Here is a 26,184-nt window from a genome sequence, read left to right as displayed (position 1 = left end):
ATTATGACTGCCGATGCAACTTGTGGCTATATTTTATCAGGTGTTATCAGATCATTAGTGGATGTTATAGTGGATGTTATGTGACAGGGGGAAATGTGATGTCAACTGCATTGTGGTGATATGAATGTCCAGCCCGTTAGATACATTAACAGAATTAAATAATAAGAAAGGACAGATTGTGTGAGCTGGATCTGTTCACAGTCATGACAATTAAAAGAACAACTCTAATCATTTGTTAAGATATTGATATAATCAGCATTTTTCTTGAGAAAGAACATGCTACATTCACCTCTTATCATTCTTTTCTTTGGTTGAACTGGACTTAATTACATTTGAACTTATTGAATGTTACAAAAAGATCATGTTACCTTTTTAATTTTTAGAATTTTAATATAAATCAGCTTTGACAGAATAGTCTTAATTTGTAATCGTGAGTCACTTGATGTGATTCAATTTTTAATTGAACATGAATGTGTCTGACTTTATGCGTAGCACCCCAGTCAGAGCAGTGTGAGGGTTGTTCTCTAACAATGCTTCCTCTGTTTTATGTCTGTTTGGTGTTTCCCAGCTCAGCAGTACTCTTGCTACAGTCAGTGCACTGCAGAAATCACTCACTAGTGCTTTTGTCAAAACAAACACTTCAGCCTCCAGTGAGGCAGTCAGAGGCCATGCTTAATGATGAGCATTTTTTTTTTTTTTGGATGTGTTAGCGTACTTCCTCTTCTCTTGTGCAGCTCCAGCTGTTTTAAAGCTAGCAGTTAGAGTGAAAACTTCCCACAGTCTTTTTAATCATGACTACCCGGCTTTTGTCTAGTGCAGAAGAAAGCTACTGTGTGTGCGCACAACTATCCGGGACAGCCCATTTAGCTGTCCTTAAATTTGTAGCTGTAACTCTCCAAACAGATAAAGCGTCTGGTCTGTGGTGGCAGCACAACATCCAGTGAGGTTTTTTGCCTCCTATAAATGTGATGTGATTTCCTTTCTTTCAAACTTGCTGTTGAAACGGCGACCACAATAAGCTCATTGGTGAACCATCAATTCTTAAATCAATCCTCACAGGTGAATTTGGATATACATCTGAACTTAGAAGAGTAGAACGTGTGCCTTAGGTCTGCAAACACCTTAAGTGTTAAATGAGTCACACCCACCCACACTGGTTTCAAGTTAGTTGTTCATTTTGTGTTATCCTGAGATGTTGGACTGATAGTGAGTTCCCTTAATGGTAACTTCTGTTCTAAAAGAATCACAGACTCCATTAAATTGGCGTGGTGCAAGCACATTTTGTCTGTGAGTTAATGAGTGTCTACACAGGGCCTTTTGGGAGCTTCTTTAATAAGAGATGAATATTCCAACAACTTCAACCTACTTCTTGCTAATTATAAGTGAAATAAACATATTATAGAAAAAGGTGTTGCAGTGCATCTCATGCAGCATGTTAGGGGTTTCTCTCAATAAGGTTTCAGGCAAAGAGGAAAAGTTGTGATATAAACCCAGCAGTGATAAACCCATTTTTCTTGGAGCCGTTTTTCCCTCCAGCAAAAAAAGGGAATCTGCAAGCTATATTTTCTGTTTTGTCTCCCCTATATGATAAATGATGAATAAAGAGGTAACCACCTGTCAGTGTATTTAATCTGTGGAATTCAAATAGTTTTTGTTGTTGATTAATGTGTGATTTTTTTTTATCACACGCTTCCCAGTGTCAAGAGTTGGAAACCTCCTCATAGTTAATTGCAAGTTAATTCTAATCCATGTGTGCATCTTGTTGGAGGCATCTTGTCCTTGTGTGCAGAATGAATAATGAAATTGAAAACTAATGACCTGCTCTGTATGTAAGCGATGATATGAACCGTCTAAGCTGCCATCCAGAAGTCTTACAAAGCTCTTTACAAACAGAAGAGGATACAAAATCACATGAATTGTCAGAACACAGAAGACAAAATAAAATGTAACATATGGTCAAGAGTAAATCAAGTGTCATTAAAAGCATATTTTAGAAAACATGAATGAATGTGCCCATGTGTTAGGAAGTCTATATCTCAGTCATGTTGACATGTGTACCTGCTTCTCTCCCCAGGTCAACACAGCCATGCATGAAGCCAAGCTGGTGGAGGAGTGTGATGAGCTGGTGGAGATCATCCGCCAGAGAAAACAGGTCATCGCTGTGAAGATCAAAGAGTCCAAGGTGAAGTATTGCCAACGCTCCTTCATCCTCTTCTGGTCTCAGGTTAGGCATGAGACTTTTTACAACTGATATTTTGATGAAGTCAAGCTCATGATGAATGGCGCAGGTTAAATCCTCTTTGATAGATTTGATAGAGCGTTAAAAGAAGGATTAAAAACAAGCTGACAGGCAAATCTGTTTATCATACTGCATCGAAAAACTTATTATGGCTAGCAAGTCAGCCACTGGTTAGTTAGCAGTAACTGGCTGCCTGTGTAGGCCTACATGTTGCAAACACAAAGCAACATTATCATCCCTCTGAATTTACCATAGCTGATGAATGAAAATGAAGATATTCACTGACATTTTACTTCTTATTCTGACTGACAAACTCCTGGGGGGAAAAAAAAGTGTTGTCAGCTTGCAAAGTGTGTGTGTTGTTTGGTGCTGGCAGTGTGGCAAGAATTTGTAGAAAATATTCTACTGACCAATTGTTCTTTGTACTTTTGTACTGCTGCTAGAAAACATTGATGGGAGCAGTGAGAGTGAATCTTACAGCGAAACAAGCAGCACGCGTTCCTAATAACCCAAACAATTCGCTTAAATTAGCCTATTAGCTCCATAGAGCGGCAGAGATGAAGAATAATCCTGTGTGAGTCTGCCATCGCAAGTGACTAATTCAACAGTGCCCATTATCGTGATTCAGTGCTGATATTATTTATAGATAGAGAGGAGGTTTAATACAGAAACATGTCAAGGTTATCGAATTTGTTTAAGTTCAATGTTCAGTGGTAGTGATACAGTGTATTTGAGTGAAGACAAGCAGCAGCACATGGAAAGAATATATTCATTTTGGTCTCTTGCTGCTAGATTTTATAAGGATGCCTCTGTGTTTTTCCAAAAAAAGGCGAGATAGCAGGGCGCTCTCCCACATGTAGGTAGCCAACATGTGTTTGTGTATGGGAAGACTCTGAGATAGCAAAAGAGCCAGTTATGACAGTACTGGACCTTCTATACAAAGGAGTGTGTGTGTGTGTGTGTGTGTGTGTGTGTGTGTGTGTGTGTGTGTGTGTGTGTGTGTGTGTGTGTGTGTGTGTGTGTGTGTGTGTGTGTGTGTGTGTGTGTGTGTGTGTGTGTGTGTGTGTGTGTGTGTGTGTGTGTGTGTGTATGGTACGATGCCTCCCCCCTGAGAGCGCAGGGTGTCAGGACAGAGGTAAGTCCTCATTTTTCCCTCCCAGAGGTGAAGTTTTAAGTTCTTGTGGAAGAACTCTGAGGCTGCAGAAAACTGATAAAACTAGATAAAACATTTTCCAAACACTGCACACAAGGTCTGAACAAGCTGTGGCATTCTTTTGTAGAACGAGACTGTGTCAGAGTGTGTCCGCACTGATTGCAGACAAAGAGCAAGGCTGCTTCTCCTGAGAGTCTGGCTCTGTAAAAGGCTGTCTGGTAGAGGCTACGGAGTGAAATACACCAGAGGAAGGCTTTTGATTGATGGAAGCCTGCAGGTGATGTGTTAATATTGAAGGCTAAAAGGTAAAGGAAATGAAATTTGAGAATTTCAATTATCACAGGTATAGTAAAAATGGATTTTAAGAGCAGAGGAGGAGAGGGGAGACCACAAGAGATCACATTAACACATCTTGTTTCAGGCTTTGCAACATTCCTGCTGCTCTTCTTTTTTGTTTAACACAGTGTCAGAAACTAAAATACTTAGAAGTAACTCTGCCACAGAGTAACAGGATTATGCAGGCTTGATCATGGTGTGCAGCGCTCTGCAAGGTGCTCCCATCCTCTCTGTCCTTAACCTCCCGCTAACAAGCTCTGTCTGTCTCTGAGGAGGCGCCGCAGTCATGCCTAATCTCTCCCTGCCCAAACAAACATACTCTATTCTCATTTTGCTGTGTGAACGTCTGTTGTTATTGTTTGGCTCTGCTTGCCTTCCATTCTTTTCTTCCTATCTTCAATCTATTTTTTTTTTTTGCTCCTAAGAGCATCTCAGATGTGTTTGATTAGTAATGAATATTTCAGTTTGTCTATAGTATACTAAGGTTAAGGCTGACATGGTCTAGCCACACATCACCGGAGTTCAAATGAGTCTGAAACCTCTCAGTGCCAAAGGTTAAAAAATGAAAAAATGACTCTAGTAGACTATCAAAAACTGGTGATATAGCTACAAAAAATGTTGCTGACAAAAGATTTGCTAGCTACTAGCTTAGCATAGTAGAAACACTGTTTACAGGTGAATTATCTGGATCTATTCAACATAACCAACTAAGCCCCCCTGAACAGTACCAAAGCTCACAAATGCACAATCCAAATCTTGTTTATAACATTAAATTATATTTTTTCATTTAGAACTCAATTTGGACAAGTACTGATGGACTGGTTTATAATAATTCTAAAGCTAAGATTGAATATTGATTGTCATTTTTGATTGTCTCTTGATTAGATACTGTTTACGTAAGATGAGACACACGCGCACGCACGCACGCACGCACGCACACACACACACACACACACACACACACACACACACACACACACACACACACACACACACACACACACTGAGAGGACCGCCATATTGTTCATTATTATAAGAGAGATGAGTAATCATCTCTAAAATTGTTGTGTGCAGCATATGTTGCTAAATAATAACCGATCCATTAAACGTGCCTCGCTCCTCCTCTTTGAGTTATTAACAACCTGAAGGTGGTCTTGAAGGCAGCTTATATGCTTCTTCAAAGGTAAAGCTCTGTGAAAGTGATTTCACATTAGATTCTATTTTAATTTTTTTTTTTTACAAGCTATTAACTAATTGCCACCCAGTGTTTTATTGTGAATTCTTCTTAGAATAATTCAAACTCTAAAAGCCAAAATGTCTTGCAGAACATCTTAATGACTAATCCTTTCAGGGCACTCGTCTTTGGGACGGTTCTTTCTTTTCATTGTTTCGAGATTTAAGTGGTTAGTTGTTTCCAGAAGTATGCTTGAACAAGACAATGACATTTTCTTTCTTCAACTTCTTAACTTTTCAAAGTTCAACGCAGTTTCCTTCAATCATTATTCCTGAGATGCTTTTCAACTCCATATGAAAGCTGTTTTTCTTATTCCACAGCTCACCTTTTGTTGACAGTCTTGAGGCTCACAAGCAGGCTGTGTTTTTTGTTTTTTTTTTCCTGTGGAGAGTTTCATCAAACTAAGTTAATTCTAGGAATCCGGATATGAGCCGTAATGAAGATAAATGGATTAACTTAGCTTCAAGTAGGCATAGAAGGGCTTCCTTATGCTCTGCTGAAATGAAATCAAACCCTTTGACAAATTACTGTCAGGAAGGATTGCATTACACAACTCAGTCTGTGTTTCCTCTGACCCCCCTGACTGACTGTTGATATGCACAGCATGGCTTTTATAAAGGTGATAAAGTAGAATAATGCAGGCATTTTCTCCATGACTTATGTGAGTTTTTACAAGCCTGACTAAATCTAATTGAGGTCTCTTGTTATTTTAAAAAACTCACTAATGTTTTCTGATAGTGTGAAACATGTTTGTGGATAAGGGGCAGTCACAGTGAGGTATAGCTCATGCTTAAATCGCTGCAGCCTATTTGAAAGTATTTCCCAGGTATAGGGGGTTCTGGGGTACTTTATTCCCAGAATTAGAGCAGTGCATTGAAACAATTTGGGAAGTTATTTTCAGCGACGGGAGATGAGCATAAAAGATCAATAACAGCAGAGACTGCCTTTGTCTGAGAATTGGAAGACGTGATGAAAGACAAAGTATAGCTAAAAATTGCACTGCACTGTGGAAGAATGGGGTGTTTGCCTTTGGCTACACCAGAAATATTTGTATTCTGGTAAACTCGTGTTGTTTTTATGTTCTCTTTATTATAGGACAAATTGAACAGTCTAGTCATGTATTCCTTTTAAGGTTCACATAGAGGGAATACATGCAAATTTGTGTCGAAACACAGCAACATGTTGTGTGTTTCTGTGTGTGTGTGTGTTCCAGGTGATGAAGCTGCGTAAGTTGGCTCAGCAGATCGCAAACTGCCGCCAGTGTCTGGAACGATCCAGCGCGCTCATCACACAGGCCGAACAGAGCCTGAAGGAGAACGACCACGCCCGCTTCCTCCAGACCGCCCGGAATGTAGCCGAGAGGTGGGTGATGTCGGTGATGCTTTCTCTTTTGATACCTTCCTGTTGTGATTCTTTCACGTTACACCAAACGGCTTGTTGGTAAAAAAAAAAAAAAAAAAAGACAGATTTAATTTCTTGTTATACACAGACACACATTGTAAGATACTAGGACATACAAACGTTTAAAATTGTATTAAGAGACAATGTTTAAAATATTAAACCCTCTGCCCTACAAAGAGATCACATATATTAGCTTTTATTTCTTTTCGAAATCCAATCTTAAGAGGCTAAATCACAATTAAAACAAAGCTTTTGGAGCTCCTGCGATCAATGTCAGACCTCTGTGAAAATCATCTCTGGGCCTGGCTCTGCAGTTGCTCTTTCCACCTGGATTCCTCTGTAATACCTTCATCCCACCTCCCAACACGGGCCAGAAACTTTCTAACCTTTTCGCTCACACAGACAGTTTTTTGTACGGCGTTTTTTTCAGTACTTGCCCTGGCTGAGTATATTGAGCAACTAGTTTCTCTTCACTGAGGAGCAGAAGTCTTAAGGACTAGTGCCGGTCGCTGCTCCGCTCTGTAACCCTGCCAGCTCTGTGGTTCAGGCTGCTTCCTGCCACAGTTGGCTCACTGATGCTCAGCGCAGAAGTAGAAGGCACATGTTTCCACAAAGCTGTACACAACAGTGGAGACAGTTTGTCAGTGTATGTCTGGCCTGTTGGGATTTGACGGATCTCTGGGTTAATATACTACTATGTGATTTATTGTTGGGCAGGTTTGGGATTGCCAGACCTCTTTTTGATGTTCTGAATATTTCTAAACTTGTTTTTTTTCTAACTCTCTACTTTTCCCCCCCCTTCCAACCCTCTGTCTCCTTTTGTTTTTCCATGACCATCTTCCACCTCTACTCCTTCTCCTCTCCTCACAATTTTCCCCCGTCTTCCTCACCTTACATCTTTTATTGCTCCTCCGCTCTTTTCCTCTGATCACCTCGTCTGACCTCCTGACCTTCCTCTGTTCGCTCACCTCTCCATCTCTCCGCTGACATTTTCTTCCATTGACCCCCACACCTTGACCAACTAAAGGGTTGCCATGGCGACGGCCTCCTCCCAGGTACTCATCCCTGACGTCAACCTGAACGAGGCATTTGACAACTTTGCCCTGGACTTTTCCAGAGAGAAGAAAATTTTGGAGGGGCTAGATTACCTGACAGGTGAGAGCTGTGCTGTGTCCGTCGAGTCTAGAAGGTCAAACTTCGTTATTTAAATTAAATACTGTTTTGTTTTATAATGAAATGTTGTGATTTCTTACATGAAAATATAGTTATTTGCAAGTGAATTAAATTCTCAGAACTATTTAAAGATGTACTTTATTAGTTATCCTTCTTCTTTAATTTATGTTAAATCCTGTTGTCGTTTCCTTCACATGAAGCTCCGAACCCTCCCTCCATCAGAGACGAGCTGTGCACCGCCTCCCATGACACCATCACTGTCCACTGGACATCTGAGGACGAGTTCAGCGTCACCTCCTACGAGCTGCAGTACACCATCTACACTGGCCAGACTAATTTCATCAGTGAGCTATAAGCACACACATACACACGTACTCTTAAACACAGACATTGCTATGGTTTGTACACAATGGTAATACAGATAAGGCATCATTATTTAGGTCTAACAGTGAGCACATGTTAACACAGTTTCATATCACAATTGTTTTTAATCAAAGTTAAGCCAAGAGGTGCTATCTTAAAGGATTAATTACTAAATACCAGCACGGTAACTTTAACAGCTAGAGATCAACAGATTTCTCGGGCAACAATATTTTAAGCGAACAGCTTTTAGAGAATGACTGGGATACTTTTTATTGGAAAAAATAAAGCAACCCTCTTAATGGAAATGGAAAGTTAAATTCAAAGAAACTTGTTGATTTTAATACATTGAGAGATTTCGCTGCTTCAGCTTGATTGGTTGTAAATGACCAGTAGCTTATGTGACCGATGTTTTAGATTTTTAGTTAAATTGCTGAACTGATGTTGTTGAGTCAGTTCTCGAACTTTTATTATGAAACAGTATATACTTTTTTTAGGCAACATTTCAGCGTTCAAAATCTAGCAGTTCTGAGATATGGTCAAAATGATGGCGTCTTTATAAAAGTTGCATACATTTTTATTTTGGGCCTTTTTGCCTTTATTTGATAGGACAGTGGGTAGGGGCAGGAAATCAGGGAGAGAGTGTGGGTAGTTACATGTGGGAAGGAGGCATAGGTTGGACTTGAACCCGGGCAACCTGCTTGGAGGATTATAGTATCTGTACATGACGCACAACATAACCGCAAGGCCATCTGCTCCCTTAAAAGTTACATAATTTGACCTAAATTAATTGAAACTTGTATTTTTGGGGGGAAGAGGAATGAACACAAGTAAAGGATGTACGCATGAGCACAAATACTGGGCACACAGATTTCTCTGCACTTACAAAAAGAAATAAATTGGGGCAGCACAAATACTTTCTGTATTGCTCAGTCTTATTTTCACAAGTTTAATATTTGATGCAAACCCTTTTTGCATAACCTAGATTTTCTGTCCAGCTTTAGTCTTTGTTGTTTCCCGTGCTTTTTTCTAATCGAGAGATCGAGCTGAGTTATTGAGAACACTTATTATAAAAATAGGCCACACAATGCAGATCACAGTGGGATGCTTCGAAGGGTTTCGCTACTTAGTGTCTTTTTACTTGTTTAAGCCAAATGAAAACTGCGGAACTGGAGAATGAGAAAGTAGAATCACTACTGCCCTCATTTCTATCTAAAACAAAAGTACAACATTTTAGAATATATGTTTTTCTATTGTTACTATTGTACCACGTAGAACTGCACTCACATGGCAATTTTTCTATCTTTATGTAGCACTTTATGTTTAGGCTGCTAGCTAAAGGACATGAGGCTCTGAACATGTCTGAGACTTTAAGGTCAACCTATCAACCATCGACACCAATGTTTTGATATACATACTGTATATTTACCGCCCTTGATTTTTTTTCAATAGTTACATCACTCCTACAGTTGAAATCTTACTGATATATTTGCAACATTTGGGCTTTGGCTAAATGAAAAACAAGTATAGTAATGGGCCTTACTTAAATTGTGTCTAAATTCAGACTGATTCAATGTTTTCTAGATGTGATTTACACATTAACCAAACATCTGGGCCCCATTTACTTCTCAGCATTACATCTCATTAAAATGTCTACTCAAATAAAAGGGACACAAAAAGACCACATTGGAGGAGGAGGGAAGGAACAGGTGAAAATCAGAGTAGATAATTGTTACATAAGGGAGCTGAAGATGAGCACTTAGAACTGATGTTAGGATGAAACATTCAATGTACATCATTGTGCATATTCAAGCTTGTACACACACATACCTGTGCCTCTCTACCTTCCCCTTCCCTCGTTGATCCTTTCATCTTCCTCTCTCCTCTCCCCTGAGCAGTCTGACATTTCTCTGTTTAAACTGAGCAACTCAAGTGCCCCAGACATTTGAAACATCAGGATACATTTCAGCTGTTAGTCTCAGTGACTCAGATATTCAGCCGAGTGCTGCCACATAGTCCTCGGAGATTCACAGGAGAAACAGAGAAAAAGAGAAACCCATTTAGGCTGCCATTCCACTTCAGTTTTTACCATTGCATTTCCCTCTGACTTTTCAAGTGGCTAAATGCTCCCACTTGAGTGCAATCCTGTCCCGCTCCCTCTCTTTCACTCTTTCACCTCCTTCTCAGACTTGGCCAGCCTTTCCTCGTTGATGTAGGAAAAGGCTGCGGGGTCTTTTGAACCATGCCACTGCAGGATCATCCAAGCTTAGCAGCAGAAAATAGAATCTCAAGTAAAAAACAAAATAAAAACATAAGGAGAGTTGAAAAGAAAAAGATGACAGTGAGTTGAGATGTCTCCACTGTAACTGAGTGGGTGCTACATGTGGTACTCTCGTTTGTTTATCTGCCAGAAAGCATCAACAACTATCCACATATGTCGTGCATCCTCTCCTCTGTCAATATTTGTTTTTCTTTGCACAGTCTGATCACATGGATCCTAGCGGCAACCTCTGTTGCTGAAAAATGAAGCCAACGTTTAAAATCCTGCATTCTGTCAAGTGTCTGCTTGAGGCTGGCTGCAGAAGCACCAGAAGTCACATACATACCCGTTCAAAAAGCCAGTTTTTACAGCAGAAATTAACATGTTTACAGCCTGCTTCAAAAAACTAAATTGGTCTGATTGGCTCATGTCAAAATCGGCATACACTGTATGGGGGGGGTGTTGATTTTATGAAGGATAAACGTTATTCACAATAAATAAGGTAGGTAGCTGACCTGATTGGCTGTGGTGTAATGGTGTGTCAACAGGCTTAAAACTCATCTCAGCTCCAGCTCTTAGCCTGTCATTATGTTGAGACAGCATTACGATCATGGCAACCGCCATCAATGGGACTCCAAAGACCCCAGATGGGTTACATCACTCAGGCTCCATCCATTAATATTCACAGTCTGCAGGTATCACATGAAGTAGTGTCGCCTCTTTATTCTCATAAACTGTATAGTTTAAAAAAACTATTACGTCCTATACATTTAATCAAACAGCCAACATAACATATATGTAAATGTATATGTATATATACATTTACATATATACATAATAATAATAATATACATACATATTTACATTTAATAGGTCTGGCTTAAGGAGCTAATGAGGCCAGTTGTTTCCCGTCTCTTCACTAAGCTAACCATTTTCTTATTTATCATAATCACCTGAGAGTGGTACAATATTAATCTTCTCGACTGACTGTTTTTCTAAAATAAAAAAATAAAAAATAAAAACAGTGTTCCCAAAATGTCTAAGTTTTGCTTTGATCTACTTTAAACTTCAAAGTGTGGGTTTAAAAAACATGAAGGTGAATTCTACGCATCTTCCTTGTTTCCACAAATGCAGCAGCTTCTTTGCATGACAGACTATTGTAAAATGCTATTGCTTCTCCATCATGGCCTCCAGTCAAAAGTCAATACTCATCCATTTTTGGCTGTACAGCCATTACTTGTTCTTTTTTTAATCCTTTCCTCATGGCCCATGGCTATCATATTTATAACAGCTACCCTATAAAACTAACAAAGCGTAGAAGCCAAACAGCCTCACTATAGCCTCCATACTCGTTTGTTTTCCTGCAGCTGAAGCAGCTTTACTGTCGCTGTCTGAACTCATAGAAGTCCAAACCACCGGCTCCCACCTCCACATGACTTTAAAACAACATTTTCACAATTTCTGTTGTCATACATGTATGTACATGCAGAAATAAATGCACCTGCTGACTCCAGCTGACAGCTTCATCTGTCCGTGGTGTGTGAAGTGTTCATTTGATTATAAGAGGTGAAAGCAGGATCCAAGTCAAAGTTAGGACAGCCCAGTCTCTCTCTTGCAGGGCGCTTGTGGCTTGATGGTTGGTGCACGCTCCCCATGTGCAGAGACGTGTCCTCCAGAAGGGCAGCCCGGGTTTAAGCCATCTGTGGCTCCTTTCCCGCACGGCATTCCCCACCTTCTCTCTCCCCGATTTCTGACTCTGTCCTGTCTCTCGAATGGGGACATAGAAGGCCCAAAATTAAACCTAAAAAAAAAAAATCGCTCTCTTGTTTGCACGATGGGGCATCTCTCAGAAAAAGCGCAGGATTAGTTAGTTGAAATGATGAGACTTCAGTATTGTATTGCATCATCAAAGAAAACCCTTCTTCTTTTTCCAGGATACTTTGAGTTTCTGTTTTTTTTTTTGTGTGTGTGTCTTTCACACACGGACACACACAAACACACGTAATACCTGGTTAGACACAAGCTGATATATTTCCTGTTTCCCTTTTCTTTCTTTTCACATTCAGTCCCCCCCCCCCTTCACACTTGCATCACAATGCTCTCCAAAGCAGCTTTGCTAGTGTCAGAAAACTCTCTTTTCAGCGGCAGAAGTAGCGATAGAATATTTCTGTGTACTGACCTAATTTGATTTCGCTAAAAGGAAGAGGAGCTATGAAGATCAAAAGCTTTAAAAATGGATAGCAGTGTGAAGTCCTTCTCCCTCGTCTTTCCCCTGTTCCTCTTGTTGAAAGCCCAAACAACATTGTAGCCTCCCTATTTACTCTATAAAGGGCTCAGACGACAGGTGGGAGGTGTAGTTATGGAGACAACAAGGGAGACCCGTCGCAGTTTAGCAGTGTGCTTGCTTTTTGTGAGGAAATCAGTGATAGAATTTCATAGTGGAAGGTTGATGCTTGTAATGTAAGGTCTTGCATATGAACTTCCTTCACCTAGTACATCCTCTCTTAGCGTAAAGGTAAATGAACTCTCCATGTTTTTTTGTCTTCAAAAGCCTGTGGATCTCAGCTGATATGTGTAGCCTTCACTCTAACTTTAACAGTCCTCTCCCCTCATTCATTCTTAAAGCCGCCTCACTTTTAAAGGCCGTATTTGCGCCCTGTGAAGTATTTATATTTACAAGCAGACTCCCAGACATTACTTATGCATGCCGTTGCCATCTTGTTTAATAATTCACCACGCATCCTCACCAGAAGGGACAAGGCAGGCATGGCCCTGAGAGCTCCTCTTTCCCCTTCTATCTGTACGGGGGGGGAGAAAAAAACCAAAACAATAAAAAGGATTGTTGTTCCAACTTCAGCACTACAAACATTAACCTCAACTGTAGTGCTGCTGAACAGGAATGCTTTGTTTGTTTTTGGCAAGGGTTTTATATGAGTGTGATGGGAATTTTTTAGGTGGGAAAAAAAAAAAACATTTTAAGCATGGCGGTCAGTGGCTCTGCCTCACAAAACAATATCTGTCTGGTGTTGTGTTGGCACATCACAGCGGGATTAATCAACGTGTTTATGAAGTTCAAGGTTTATCTCACAGGGTACAAAAAAATCATGAATATTCATTGTGTTGTTACGCAAACTAGCATATTTACTGTGGCTGGAGATGCTCCAAACTCTGCTACAGAGGAATTTTAATCAGCCATATTCACCTGTCCTCTATGACAACACCAATAAAATGTGTGAAAAAACGCAGCCACAGTGCAGGAAGTGAGACATTTCACACTGTCTGTTTATTTCACACTTCAACTAGAAGCATAAGTTCAGTACATGTATACAGTACTGTAGCACACTTAGCTCACTGTGAGCCTTTTGTATCAGTTTTAATATATGTATCTCCACTAAAGCTTCAATAACAACTCTGCCATCTTTAATCCAAACTCCTCCGCTTTAGCAGCACTTGTGGTGAGTCAGTGGAGGTGAAAAACTGTCAAATGATTCCCTTTATTTAACATAACACTAGAGGCTAAAAGAGCAGCTCATTGTATTCAATCCCCTCCTCTTTCTGAGCTGAGATGTCCTCCACATCCTTCACCCTCCGCTTCAGCTGAAGGACTGAGGAGACTGAGTTTGGAAGCATGGGGCAGCCTGTCGAGCCTACCCAGCCATCACTAACATTCTGCTAGTAGACACACACCTACTGAGGTCATGTTGGTATTGCCCATGTTGCTGTACATTTCAACATGAAAGGCTATCACCCTCTTTTGCCCTCAGGCGTTTATTACAGACGTTCACGTGTCTTATTTTGTGAGCACCTTGTTCCTAATGGTTTATAGATTTAGCTTAGTGAACACACAGTATAGCCGCAGGGGAGCACGCCATGATGAAGTTGATGGAAAGGTAATAGGCTGGATCAGTGTGTACACATAAATGTTGCATAGCATCGAGGATGATCGCTGAGGTTTTAACTCTGCCATGACTCACCCGAGATTTGAAGAAAAAATAACTCCTCAGGTCAGGGTTTTTTGGGGGTTTTTTTTACTAACTTTTTTGTTTTTTTTGCTCTTCTCTCAGCAGGAGTCAGACTAGCTCTACATATTCTAAAAACATCAACAGAGCCTGGTAACTCATGCGTTGTGTGTCTTATCGTGTGTTCCTCCAGGTTTGTACAACTCGGCTGACAGCTGGATGATCGTTCCGAACATCAAGCAGAACCACTACACGGTGCACGGCCTGCAGAGTGGCACCCGTTACATCTTTTTTGTCAAGGCGATCAACCAGGCAGGGAGCCGCAACAGCGAGCCGGCTCGCCTCAAAACTAACAGTAAGTGAAGGATCTTGCCACACTTCTGCCTGCTTTTCCATAAAGATTAGAAAGAAAAGCATATTTTTATTTCTTCTTTAATTCAACACCTGCCACCGAAAAAAATCAGCTCATGTTCTATGAAAACTTCACTGACTGTGTTTAGCCTGTAAGTACATAAGTTTAACTTTTAGAAGTGTATCATTGTGAACCACTAGTGTCAGAAAATGATGATAGCATCATCGAGAACACATTGTCTTTTCAAAAACCTGAGTAGTCTCCAGGTACACTAGACATTTTATCTGTTGACAGTAGTTCTAGTATGGCATTAATTCCCTTACCCCCTGTGTTTGCCTCTTTGTTAACAGAGTTTGAGATCAGATACTGCATCATAGCTCAAATTTATCTGCCTTGAATTGATAATCTGAATAATTTGTAATTTTATGGAATGCTTGAAGTGTTTTTGCAGGGCGTAACATTTGTTTTTGAGATATAACTAAGAACTTGTCGTTAGTAAGTGTTTTCCCTTTAATCTAGCTGAACACTCTATTATACATATTCAAACCAACACCAGCACTCAACATAAGCTTGACTTGTTTGCAACTTTAAAAATCATCCAAAAAAATGGCATCACACACTGACACAGAATGTCACAATCAGATGGTGGGTCAATATCAGCTGGCACAAAAGATGATCTGTATCTATTTTTTGCTACATGAAGAGAGTCTAAACTTCCGCCCTGATGGATGCATCTGGAAAAAATGTATGATGCTGCAACCAGTCTTTACCCAAATAGCTCACTACTGCTGTGGGATCGCTTGGTCTAATATGCTGCAGGACAAAAAGGCCTTCACTAAAAAAAAAAAGAAAAAAAAAAAGAACATTTCTTATGTCTTAGTCAGATTTATTTGGAGGCAGGACTGTTCACACCAGTGAGCAATTCATCAAGAACTGGTCTTGTTTCCACCCTGAATACGCTTTCATTTACAGTCTCATGGGCATGTTGAATAACGAGTTACGACACATGACTTCCTCAAGCTCTGATTTAATTTGCAAATCTAATAAGAGTGTTAAAAGCCCACAGCCATAATAGGACCCAGTGAGGGCTGAGACCTTACTGGGCAGGTCCGTTAAACCAACCATCTGAGGTTTGAGTCAATGAGCAAAGATACTGCACTACATCACATTTTTAAACTAGACATTTGCCTGTTTGCAAGAACATGTGGCGTGCACTTAAAGGCATAATAAAAGTGCATAAAGAGACATCTTAGTTTTTATTTCCCTCCAGGTGTCTCAGTAGAAGGTTTCACAGCAGCTGCAGTATCCTGCACTCCCTCCATGGCACTCTAGGCAAACTGTACAACATGGCATGCACTTTGTGTAAAACTTTAGATATGACAATTTGTTCAATGTTTTCATGACAAGGCATTCAATGTCCTTTGACTTTTTTTCCCCTTGCATCAGAGAAGTCTATTATACATGCTTCATGCTGTCCAAGATGGACACAAAAATACAGGAAAAACTAGCATCTGTTGTTTCACAAACTTGAAATACTGTTGCCCTCTTCCATCAAGACCAGGGCTGTCCTTCTCTGTAAAACAACCAAGACATTTACTCACACTCACCTCATTCACTTTAATCTACAGCCTGCAGGCTTGTTTCTAAAATTAGAAAACTCATCATTGAAATCACACTTTTCAAACGGGAAGCAGAATTTGTTTAACACTCCTGCTGAATCAGCATCAGGCTTCACAGGATAAAATACTCTTCCGAGCTTTTTTTTAACATCCAAACCACAAAATGAGTCCGTCTTAAAGCTGTACGCAAGTAACCTTTGTTCACCTCACCCTCCACTTTAATTATATACCTACATTAAGTCATTTCATCTCTCTTTTTATAAGTGGTGTTCTCTTTTGAACTCAATGCATTCGTTGATATACTTCCCTGGTTATTTCCAGCTGTCTTCTTCTTTTTTTATTCCCACCTTTTCTCCTTAAGGTTTTATTCTTTAATGCCAAATCTTTCATGTTTCTTCTCTTAACAATACACATTAAAAGAAAGAAAGATAGAGAGAAATACCACGCATCATAGCTCCATAAAGATGAGGCATTGTTAATGGGCAAGAGCAAACAAGGAATATGATCGTCTCTGCTAAGCAAGATCAGTCTACTCCGTGGAACTAAATAGTCCTCACCAAGATCTCATGCACAGCCGTGGCACACAAAGGGTTAAAACCTCACCGATACTGCTAATTTAGGCTGTGTCCCGAGGGGACCCAATAAAATTTTAAAATCAGCCTTAAATTGCAGCGGCAGTGCAGTGAAGCTGAAACAAGGCTTATATGTCAGCTCCTCTTAGCTGCTGTCAGGAGTCAGGCTGTGGCATTTAGGATTAAGTGTAATCTGGATACACTGTGTGCGGTTTTACAAAATGTGTGGGGAACTGCAGTCATCAGGGGATGATCTCGTCACTGACGCAAACATACACCCTCCCTCTATCACTTGATTGTTGACCTTGCTTTCCCTCTGAGCAGAAGAATCCAAAAAAAAATAGAGTCGTTTTGTTGTTAGGGATTGACAGGAGCTCACGCCAGGTTGACCCTATTTGTGACTCTTTGATCTCACTTAAAGCCCCTGTGTGTTCCATCCATTATATATACCGCTTTTTCCGTTCTGGGTTTACGGGGGGGATTGAGCCGATACAAGCTGTCGTTGGGCGAGAGAGGGGGGGGTACACCCTGGACTGTTGGCCAGTCAATCACAGGGCTGACATATAGAGACAGATAGACATACTCACATTCACTTGTTTGCAATTTCATGTCCACCAATAAGCATGCTTTTGTACTGTGGGAGGAAGCCAGGGTTTCCTGGAGAGAACCCACGCATGCACGGGGAGATCATGCAAACTCCACACAGAGAGGCTGTGGGATTCAAACCAGGACACTCCTCGCTTTGAGGCGCCGTGTGTATTGCTATTTTTCATTATTTATGTAATTTGTCCTCTTCTAAATAATAATAATTAAATCCTGTTTGCAACATCCTAAAGGCTATGCACGAACAGACAAATGCAACTGTAAAATAACCAAAGTGTTTGCTTCAGGGACATTATCCTTAATTTAGCCTATGCAGCATTTTACAATAGCTCTACCCCACAGCTGGAAGCTGTTTGCAGGGTTAAAGCTCGAGTAACCATCTGCACAACTATCTGCTCAGCTTAAAACAGCAGCAAAACACAGTAAGTGATTAGCAAGTGGACACAAAATAGCATTTAGCTGCCAAAAAGTTAGATACTTACTATTTGCGCAGGTTGAGACGAAACAGGGTTAAAAGTGAGAGTGTAGTTTACTTACACTCACTAAGAGGACACAAACGAATGATATCACTGACTACCGTTTGGTTACAAGTTCCTCCAATTAACAAAAAAGGTTTAAAAGAATTCCAATTTCTGCCCGTAAGTTTGATTGCAGGTTTAAGAATAAACCTGTACAGCTGCTGATTCTTACTTAAAGGGAAGCTAATAGGACACACAGGCCTTTGCATCCGGTCCCCTTTTTATGTTCATATTACTAATTACACATATTTTATAGTTAGTAGTGAGAAGGGTCCTCTTAAAACAACTCTCCCACTCTCCACCTGTTCACCTGTCCTGCCCGTATTTGATTCTACCATCTGCTACTTTAAAGTGAACCCTTTCTTCATCGAACGCCACCAGACCCCCTCCTCTGAATCTGTGACCCCCCCCCCCCCCCCCCCCACCAGTCACCATCTTCCAGACTCTCTCCGCCTGTGGGACACGGAGCATGTCGGTGCGTTAACTGTTTTTCTTGTGGCATTAGGGTGGATTACTGCCTCAGCGTGATGTTGGCTCGACACATAGCCAGGGAGCGTTGGGAGGTGAAGTGCAGGGTATCTGAGGCTGGCAGTCAGCTCGCTGTCACTGAGGCTCAGGACTCTTACTGGGCAAAATATAAATAACACTGAGCAGCACTTCAATTTATAATGTCCTCCCCTGACACAGATAAGTGGGATGAGTGTGTAAAGGTGTTATTTGTCATTGTCAGTCTGCACTTCTGTATTGTCTCTCTCTATGTCTCACACTTTAACTCTGTTCAAGCTAAACTGAAGCTTAGATTTTGATCAAATGGTTGCTCCTTATGAAATAAGAGTGGGGGGGGGGGATCTCTGTCCTGTACCTACTACCTTCCACGGTAATCAGCATAGTATTAGCACAGGACAGTATGCTGAATGATGTCCAGATTCCCTTCTCGCCCACCCCACTTCCACTTTCTATCCTTAGTCCTCTCCTCTGAAAGGCAGTCCTATCAAGGGGGACAGCTAGTCCACCCACAGCCACGTTTGTTCAAGTTCTTAAGCCCATGATTGGCAACCAGCGTATTTCTCTGATGGAAAAGTTTGGACCTGTCATCAGAGAACCAAAAAAAAAAAAAAAAAACACATCAATATTTGTGTCAATGATGGAGGCTTTTTTTTTTCATCATGGCACCCGCATCATGTGTGTTTGTGTGCGTCTGTCTGTCTGTCTCTGTCCCTCTCTCGTTCTCTTATCTCCCACTCTCTCTCCTCCCTCTTTGCTCAGAGGAATTGTAAAGCCGAGCTGTGCTGTTGGATTAAAATGGGTCACAACAAAACTGATCACAAATATCTCACTTTGACAGGCTTATTAGGTTCCTCTTTAGACTCCGCTGCATGTACGAGCTCTAGTAGCAATCTTCTGAGCCCGGAACCACAACTTCTTTTTTTTCTTCCTCTTGAAGTCTCTCTTTCTGTGTGTGGCTGGATTCTAGGGTTTAGCTGTCACTTTTTTTTCTTTTTTTTTTTTTTTTAAAGATGAGAGGCTCTGCAGGATTTTAGCCTAAGCTCATCATATTTCAGGCAGAAGCTTGCAAAGCAAAGAATGCTGTGACAAGTTGCTCAGATACTGGGAAGACACACATCACAGCCCTGTCTGCTGGAGAGAGTACCAATAAGTCTCAAGTACGCTCAAAATGCTGCACTGTATATTTGTTAAATGCATTTGAATTCAACCAACTGTGCCAACGTGCTCCTGAACATGCAGTGCAGCAGTTTTACAGTTTCGACCGAAAGGATTGTTTTTTTTATTAAGGATTTTATTAAGTTTTTGCTGTGGAGGACAAGATATTGAAAACAGAAGGTTCAATCCTTAAGAATTGCTTGAACCCAGAGAATCTCATTTAACATTTTCAGCTTGCATACAAATAAAAGAATTGACCCAGGTTTACTTTCCTGAAGTCGGAGTAGCATTGTAAAAGCCTGTTCTCTTATAGAACATCTTTCCTTGGCCTCATACCCTTCATGTTTCTTGTCCCTCTATATCTCTTCTCTTGGCACTCTATCCTCTGTTGCCTCCGGCTACAGCATATGATCACGTCTTCTGGTGGCCTTTGTTCAATCTTCATGCCATCTGTCAATTCATCCCAGAGGTCAAATTTTTCATCAAAAGATGCCAAAACCTTCGAGGACAAGCCAGACATCCTCTCTGTAATCCCACACAGACGTAGACAAAGACAAATAATGAATAGTCATTGTGAGCGTCTACATTTGTTTGTGTGAGAGAGGGACAGAAAAATAAATAAGAAGAAGAATGGGTGCTGCTACACTTTGTGCCTTTTCAAGTACTCGCTACATGAATGAATGAAAATCAAATGCAGCTATTTATGTTAAGTTGATTCAATTTTTGAGAGAAAGAGAGACAGAAGCTAGACACATTGACCTTCAATTTATGTTTATAAAGGTACTCCTTGTAAGATCGTGTGAAAAGGTGATATATTCCATTACTGTGACCTGGGGCCTTAAAGGGGAATTCTGTCAAATTGTCCATATACATGTTCATTTGTCTTTCATCTCAACTTTTATGTAAGATCAGCTGAAGGTTTTTATTGTTCATAAATGGTGCTAGACATGTGGAAATGGACAGGGTAATGCAGAGAGACAGTAAACCAAACAAAAATGATAAGCTCAGTCTGCGTTGTTTAGCTCAATAGACTTCAACTTTCATAACCCCCCCCCAAAAAAAAAAAAAAACAATCTGTGCTTGGCTTGATGCTTCATTTGCTGAGCTACAAACAAAACACATCAATGTCCAATCAAAATGTCAGCTGTCAAGTGAAAACGCAGGCCTCTGGTTTTACATGAAAGACCAATGTGTTATCAAAGAGGATATTTACGGTTCTGCTTGCATTGATCCTTTATGTTCTCTTTGACCCACAGTGTTATACTGTAGGAGGGCAATGCTAAATCAATGCACTCCTCTTTTCATGGTTTCACACCTCCGCTGCTGACCTGTCTCATGCGATTCCATAGGCCTGAGACAGATAGCTTTTGACAACATTTAAAGTCATGTTGTGAAGTTTTCAAAGCTTTTACAGGCTTTTAAGGTCACTCAGATGAAACCACTCATGGAGCCTTGAGTGGCTCAGAGTGAACGGTGACACATATACCGCAGAAGTATCACCGTGCTGTTAGATGGTCGCAGCTAACACGTGAAGTACCTCGCAGCTTCTTAAAGCACGTATGAATTAAGAATGACAAAGAAGAAGAAGAAGAAGAAGAAGAAGAAGAAGGCAGTTCAGAAAAGAGCTAGTGCATGCATGTGACCACATTTCTATGCATCTGTCCTCTAAAGTGAGGGGAAGAAGCAACAAAGAGACAGTGAGCAAGGGAAAGTATGAAAGCAGATAAAAGGTGACAGATTGAGAGTGAGAGGAAGTGTGTTGAGCGGAAGAAGAAGACACCGAATAGCTCTTTGCAGGGATGAGTGTCTGCAGACGCGAGTGTCCTCAATCCACGGCTTTTTACCCATTAATACAGTCCAGCACAGATGGGTCAGTCCAGTTACACTTCATGAATGTTAAGTCAACGGGTAAAAATGTTGCCTTCATACGAGGTACATTATAAAATACAGTGCAAATGCATTTGTTTTCTATCAATGTGCAGGTCTTTGCAAACGTTGCTCTCTCACAGGCTTTAGATTTTTTATAATATTCATGACTTTTTCCTGCGTGAAAAAACAAACATAATGAAGCTGATCTAATTAATTCAAATTCCAGCATGTATCCAGTCTTTTAAACATTTGAAAGTCAAAGCCACATCGTCAGGCTGACAACATAACAATCATTGTATTTGTGTTTAAAGCGCTGTATTTTTAGGCATTGATGAGCATGCAATTGAATTAAGGTTGCATCTGAGTTCGGTCATTAATTATTGGAGTGGCAGCCAGAAGAAGAACCCGCATTTATCTATTCAGCTTTTATAGACTTTGCCCTATTTATGCTTTTAATTAGCTGTCTGTGTCAGTAATGAATTCACACACCAACAAGGAAGCAAAGCAGCGGTGGTAGAGGGAAGCAGTTTGTTATTTTGGGACGGAGAGGAAAGGTTCATATTTACACTGAGGGGTATCAGCAGCTTATGTAGGCCACATATTACAGTGGTCTTGCCTTCTTTGTGCTTAACATTCAGTGCTGCAGCCCAGTGACTTCAGGTCCAGTCAGAGGAAACAGGCTGAACTGTTCATAGTGTCGGATTTGATTGCGAGCGCAGGTGGAAGTCAACTACAAGATGTGATTTCCACAGATACAAATTCAGAACATGTACCCAGGGCAAGAAAAACTTATTCTAAGCTTCTTTTTTTTTTCTTTTTTTTTTTTTTTTGTACTTTCTGGTGCATTTGAAAAAGGCAAACTCCAGTTAAATCTCAGTTTCCAAATAGCTCTCTACACTCTCTGAGTCTTCTACATTAACTAGCTTCACTCAGTCCAGCACCCTGCCATGACATTAGCACCCATCCAAGCATAAAGCCTCTTAAAACCTACGTCCACTTCAGACATTTTCTAGAACACAGCTGCAGGATTGTGTGAAGTAGGAGTACGAACAAAGTAAATCCAGGCTTAAATATGTCTTGCTGTAGCAGCTCTTTTGTTTACAGGAATGTGCTGTATTTTGAGTGAGCACATTGTTTGTGTCCAAACAAAAGCTAATTGGAATGCGTACCGGCCCCCTTTAGGCAGCTGCTGTGCTGACAGTCAAACACTGGACTGTTGACTTTATTATCTTCGTCATTCTGTTGGGAGACTATTCCTGGCATCCATATTTTGTTTACGAAGCGAGGTGGCGTCCAGCACCCCAAGAGTGTGTATTTGTGTGTGCAGGTGTGTACATTTCAGATCCATGACCCTCTGCTAAGATGCTAACATACAGGCTGAGAATATTTCATGTCATGGTGCCCCAGGGGTACACATATCTCTTTGTCAACTAAGGACCTGCAATAATATTTACCCTGCATGTATCTGTGATGACAGGCCTCATGATTCTAGGCAGCCCCTGAAGTAAACAGTAGGAGGTGGTGAAGAGACAAGAGGAGAGAGAGGTATTGGGAGAAGAAGAGAGAGGGGTGAAGAGGACGTTAGAGGAGTTTCCCTGCAGGAAAACTGTTACAAGGAAACACCAGATGTTACGTCAAAGACCGCAGCCTCGACGTCATCTTTTTGTTATTGTTTTGATTGCGAGGCCCCGGGCAGCATCATTTGCAATACTGTGCGTTTAAAGGATTATTTTGTGGCTTTTTATGCCTTTTTATCTAGAGGCAGGACGGTGGATAGACAGAGAGTGTGGGGAAAGACTTGTCGCAGGCCAGATCTGAACCCGGGCCGCCCGCTTGGAGGACTCACAGCCTCCGTACATGGGGCGCTCGCACCAACCACCAGGCCGCCGGCACCCCTGCCTAATACACTTCTATTAGTGTCCACAGATGGACGTAGTCTGTTTGAGTAATGATGATGAAGAACGTCGCCTGTTATTGTAGGAACATTTCAACATCATATTTTAAATCAAACTGTGACTTCATTTTGGGGTGGGTGCAACAGGTATAGGTTAGAGTGGTGAAAGAGATTGCTGACACATTGTCTGATTTGGTCTTTTCAAGGGTTTAGCTGATAAGATATTAGGCAGGAAGGCGAAATTACTCTCCACATGTATCTAGTGTTTCATTTTTGACATTGTCTCAGCTCTTACATTAAGCCATCTGAGCTCATGGCATTGAACTTCCAGCTGACCAGTCTGCATCGTGCACATTAGACCATGCGTGCTATCATTTAAACTAAGCAAAATTAGTGTGTGTTCATTGGTTGAGGACTAGCATCATTAGAGAAGTAGCAGAGTTTAAATGAATGCGTGCATTTTATACACATAACCTATAGAACTCATGGTGACTACTGCTGTAGAGAAAAAATATTTGACATGCTCTCAGTTAATCACAAAAAAACGTTCGCTCCACAAATGGCTTCTTAATCACAGAGAAGCCTCTTTGAATTTATTTTTCTAGCTCTGGTCTCTGTAGACTCTGTTGAGTTCATTAAAGGGTGAAGCTGGAGAAGATCAGTCACTACTGTCTGTTTGTCTTTGCTCAACACCACAGGACAACATTTCTTTAAAAATGGAGAAAAAGAGGCTAGATAAAGCCTGTAAGAGGTGAGAGTACAGGATGGGATACATGAAACGCCCCTCATATTTCTGCTGTGCGGTTGGCGTCCCCAGCCATGTTACATGATTGATGCAAATGTTTTTTCTCACCAGTGTAAGACCTTGTTTAAGTTGGTCAGCGCTGTTGTATTACATACCACATTACTTATAGAGCAGTCAATTAGAAGCCATGTAGCATGCAGCCATGCATTTTAATGACATGAAAGATTTAAGTTGAACAAAGGTTGACACCTACAGGAAAAAAAGGGATGTGTTCGACCTCTGAGAGCTCTCTATCTATGTCCTTATGCTTCTGTTTCTTCTGCAGTAATTGTTTAGTTAGGCAGTAAAATGGAGCTTTTTTGTTCATTCTCCCTCATTACAGACTGAACTCAATCTATCCCTCTGCAAGAATGTGAGCCAGGGGGAAAAAGGATTGTGAGTGAAATAGACTGAATTGAAATAAAGTCAATTATCCAGATTCTATCCCACTGCAAGTATTTCAACAAGGTCTTGGTGAAATGATGTCAGAATGTAATCGTTTTTATAAATACTCTCCCAACGGTATTCCCCTTTATTTCCTACCTCTTTTATTTTCTTGATACGGTTTAATTTTGATGTTCTACAAGTTTCCATTAAAGATGTTCCAGTCAGTAACAATGCAGTCAAAAAGAGAGCAGATATCACCTCTGCAGACTGTTGGAAACATCTCTAATTATGTGAGTGTCTTAGAGCGTGGAAAAGGCTAAACACGGACACTGCTGAGAAATCCAGACAGTAGGATTAGCTATTTGGACGGACAGTGTTGTTCTGTCCAGTCTCTGTTGGTTTGATACGCATTCTGACGGCACAATAATGTGTGTGAGTCTGTGTGTTACAACTGTTTAGCAACGATGCTTTTCTGAATCATTTTGGTAGTACACATGACTTGCAAATTCTTCAAAATGGCTAAGACATACATGACAGACTGACATGATGGTCAAAAGTGTCAGGCAGCTGCAGTCAAGTACACATTTTTTGTTGTGTGAAAATTTGAAACATTTTTTTCAGCCTGCCAAGACTAAACAATTGTAAACAATTGTTTTTTTTTTTTTTACACCTGCAATTTTATTATTTTTGCAAACCTCTAAATTAGATTTCATTTGGCGTATCCAGCCAGCCATGCAGTATTTGGTTACAAATTTATTTCTCACATAGTAGAAACTCACGGTTAAAACTGAAGCTTATTATGCTTCAGTTATTCCATTTACAAGAATCCTGCTGGCGTTGCTTGAAAACATTTCCACTTTGCCTCTTACTGTATGTCTGCTTGTGTGTAGGCCGAAGTTGCTGCTCTGTGTGCTTGTCTGCTTGTCCTCTACGGTCACGTGTGTCTCGCCTTCCCCAACCTCGGGCCCAGCCCGGGCTCTCAGGAGTCATCCCCTGGAAAGGCATGACAGAGCCCCAGTGTTTGGAAATGGCTGCGCTGGCAGCGATAAGCAGTTCAAAGAAGAGAGCGCATTAATGTAATTGGCTGCCAGCAGCACATTGGCCTCGTCGTCTCATATCCACATGCGGTAACACACACTCACCACGCAGATTATTGGAGGGAAGTGTGTGAGAGAGGATATGGAGGCTGAGAAGGAGAGAATGGAGGAATAGAGATGAAGGAGAGGACAGATACAGAGAGGGGAGGAGGTCCTCATTGTGTCGCTCATTAAGCCGTGGGAGGCTCGGGGAGGCTGAGAGATGAGATGAGAGGTGTCAGAGTTAAATGTCAGGTCTGGAAGGGACGTGGCTGACCTCCATGAAGCCTACACACACACTGACACACACACACACACACACACACACACACACACACACACACGCACACACACACACACACACACACACACACACGAGTCCTCAGCCTCACATTATCCCCTTCAACTTCTCCTCTTCTCCTCACTCCTAAACTCCTCTCTCTCTGCCACTCACCTAGTTTCACCCGCTCAATTTTCCACCCATTACACCCAAATTACTGGTGTCACTGCAAATTGAATTGTTGCAACCGGATAGCAGCATTTCCAGTGTATAGCCCCGTCCGCTACCTACTGCAGTGGAAGTGAAGGCTATTTCCTTCAGCTAATTTCCAAGTCTGTGTGATGGCAGGCACAAAGGAGAATGCCGGGTGGCTTCCTCCACTGTTATGAAATGTTTTCACCAAAGGCTGTGAGAGGCTTTGAAGTTTAGAGTCTCTCCCTTGTATTTCAAACA

At 41.0% G+C, this 26,184-nt stretch overlaps 1 protein-coding gene across 3 annotated transcripts in view; it reads left to right on the top strand.

Moving 5' to 3' along the window:
- The window catches only part of mid2 (midline 2), a 131,060-nt gene that overhangs the window by 100,210 nt on the left and 4,666 nt on the right, over positions 1 to 26,184 (top strand). For all 3 annotated transcript variants that reach the window (XM_065959088.1, XM_065959089.1, XM_065959087.1), the window contains 5 exons: positions 2,075 to 2,182; positions 6,176 to 6,324; positions 7,391 to 7,518; positions 7,737 to 7,880; positions 14,309 to 14,470. In XM_065959088.1, the coding sequence (XP_065815160.1) occupies positions 2,075 to 2,182; positions 6,176 to 6,324; positions 7,391 to 7,518; positions 7,737 to 7,880; positions 14,309 to 14,470 (691 nt within the window). The remainder of the gene's footprint in view (positions 1 to 2,074; positions 2,183 to 6,175; positions 6,325 to 7,390; positions 7,519 to 7,736; positions 7,881 to 14,308; positions 14,471 to 26,184) is intronic.

This window comes from Labrus bergylta, chromosome 9 (assembly GCF_963930695.1).
Source record: "Labrus bergylta chromosome 9, fLabBer1.1, whole genome shotgun sequence".
Classification (NCBI taxonomy): Eukaryota; Metazoa; Chordata; class Actinopteri; order Labriformes; family Labridae; genus Labrus; species Labrus bergylta.
This window is presented reverse-complemented; position numbering and strand designations above follow the sequence as displayed.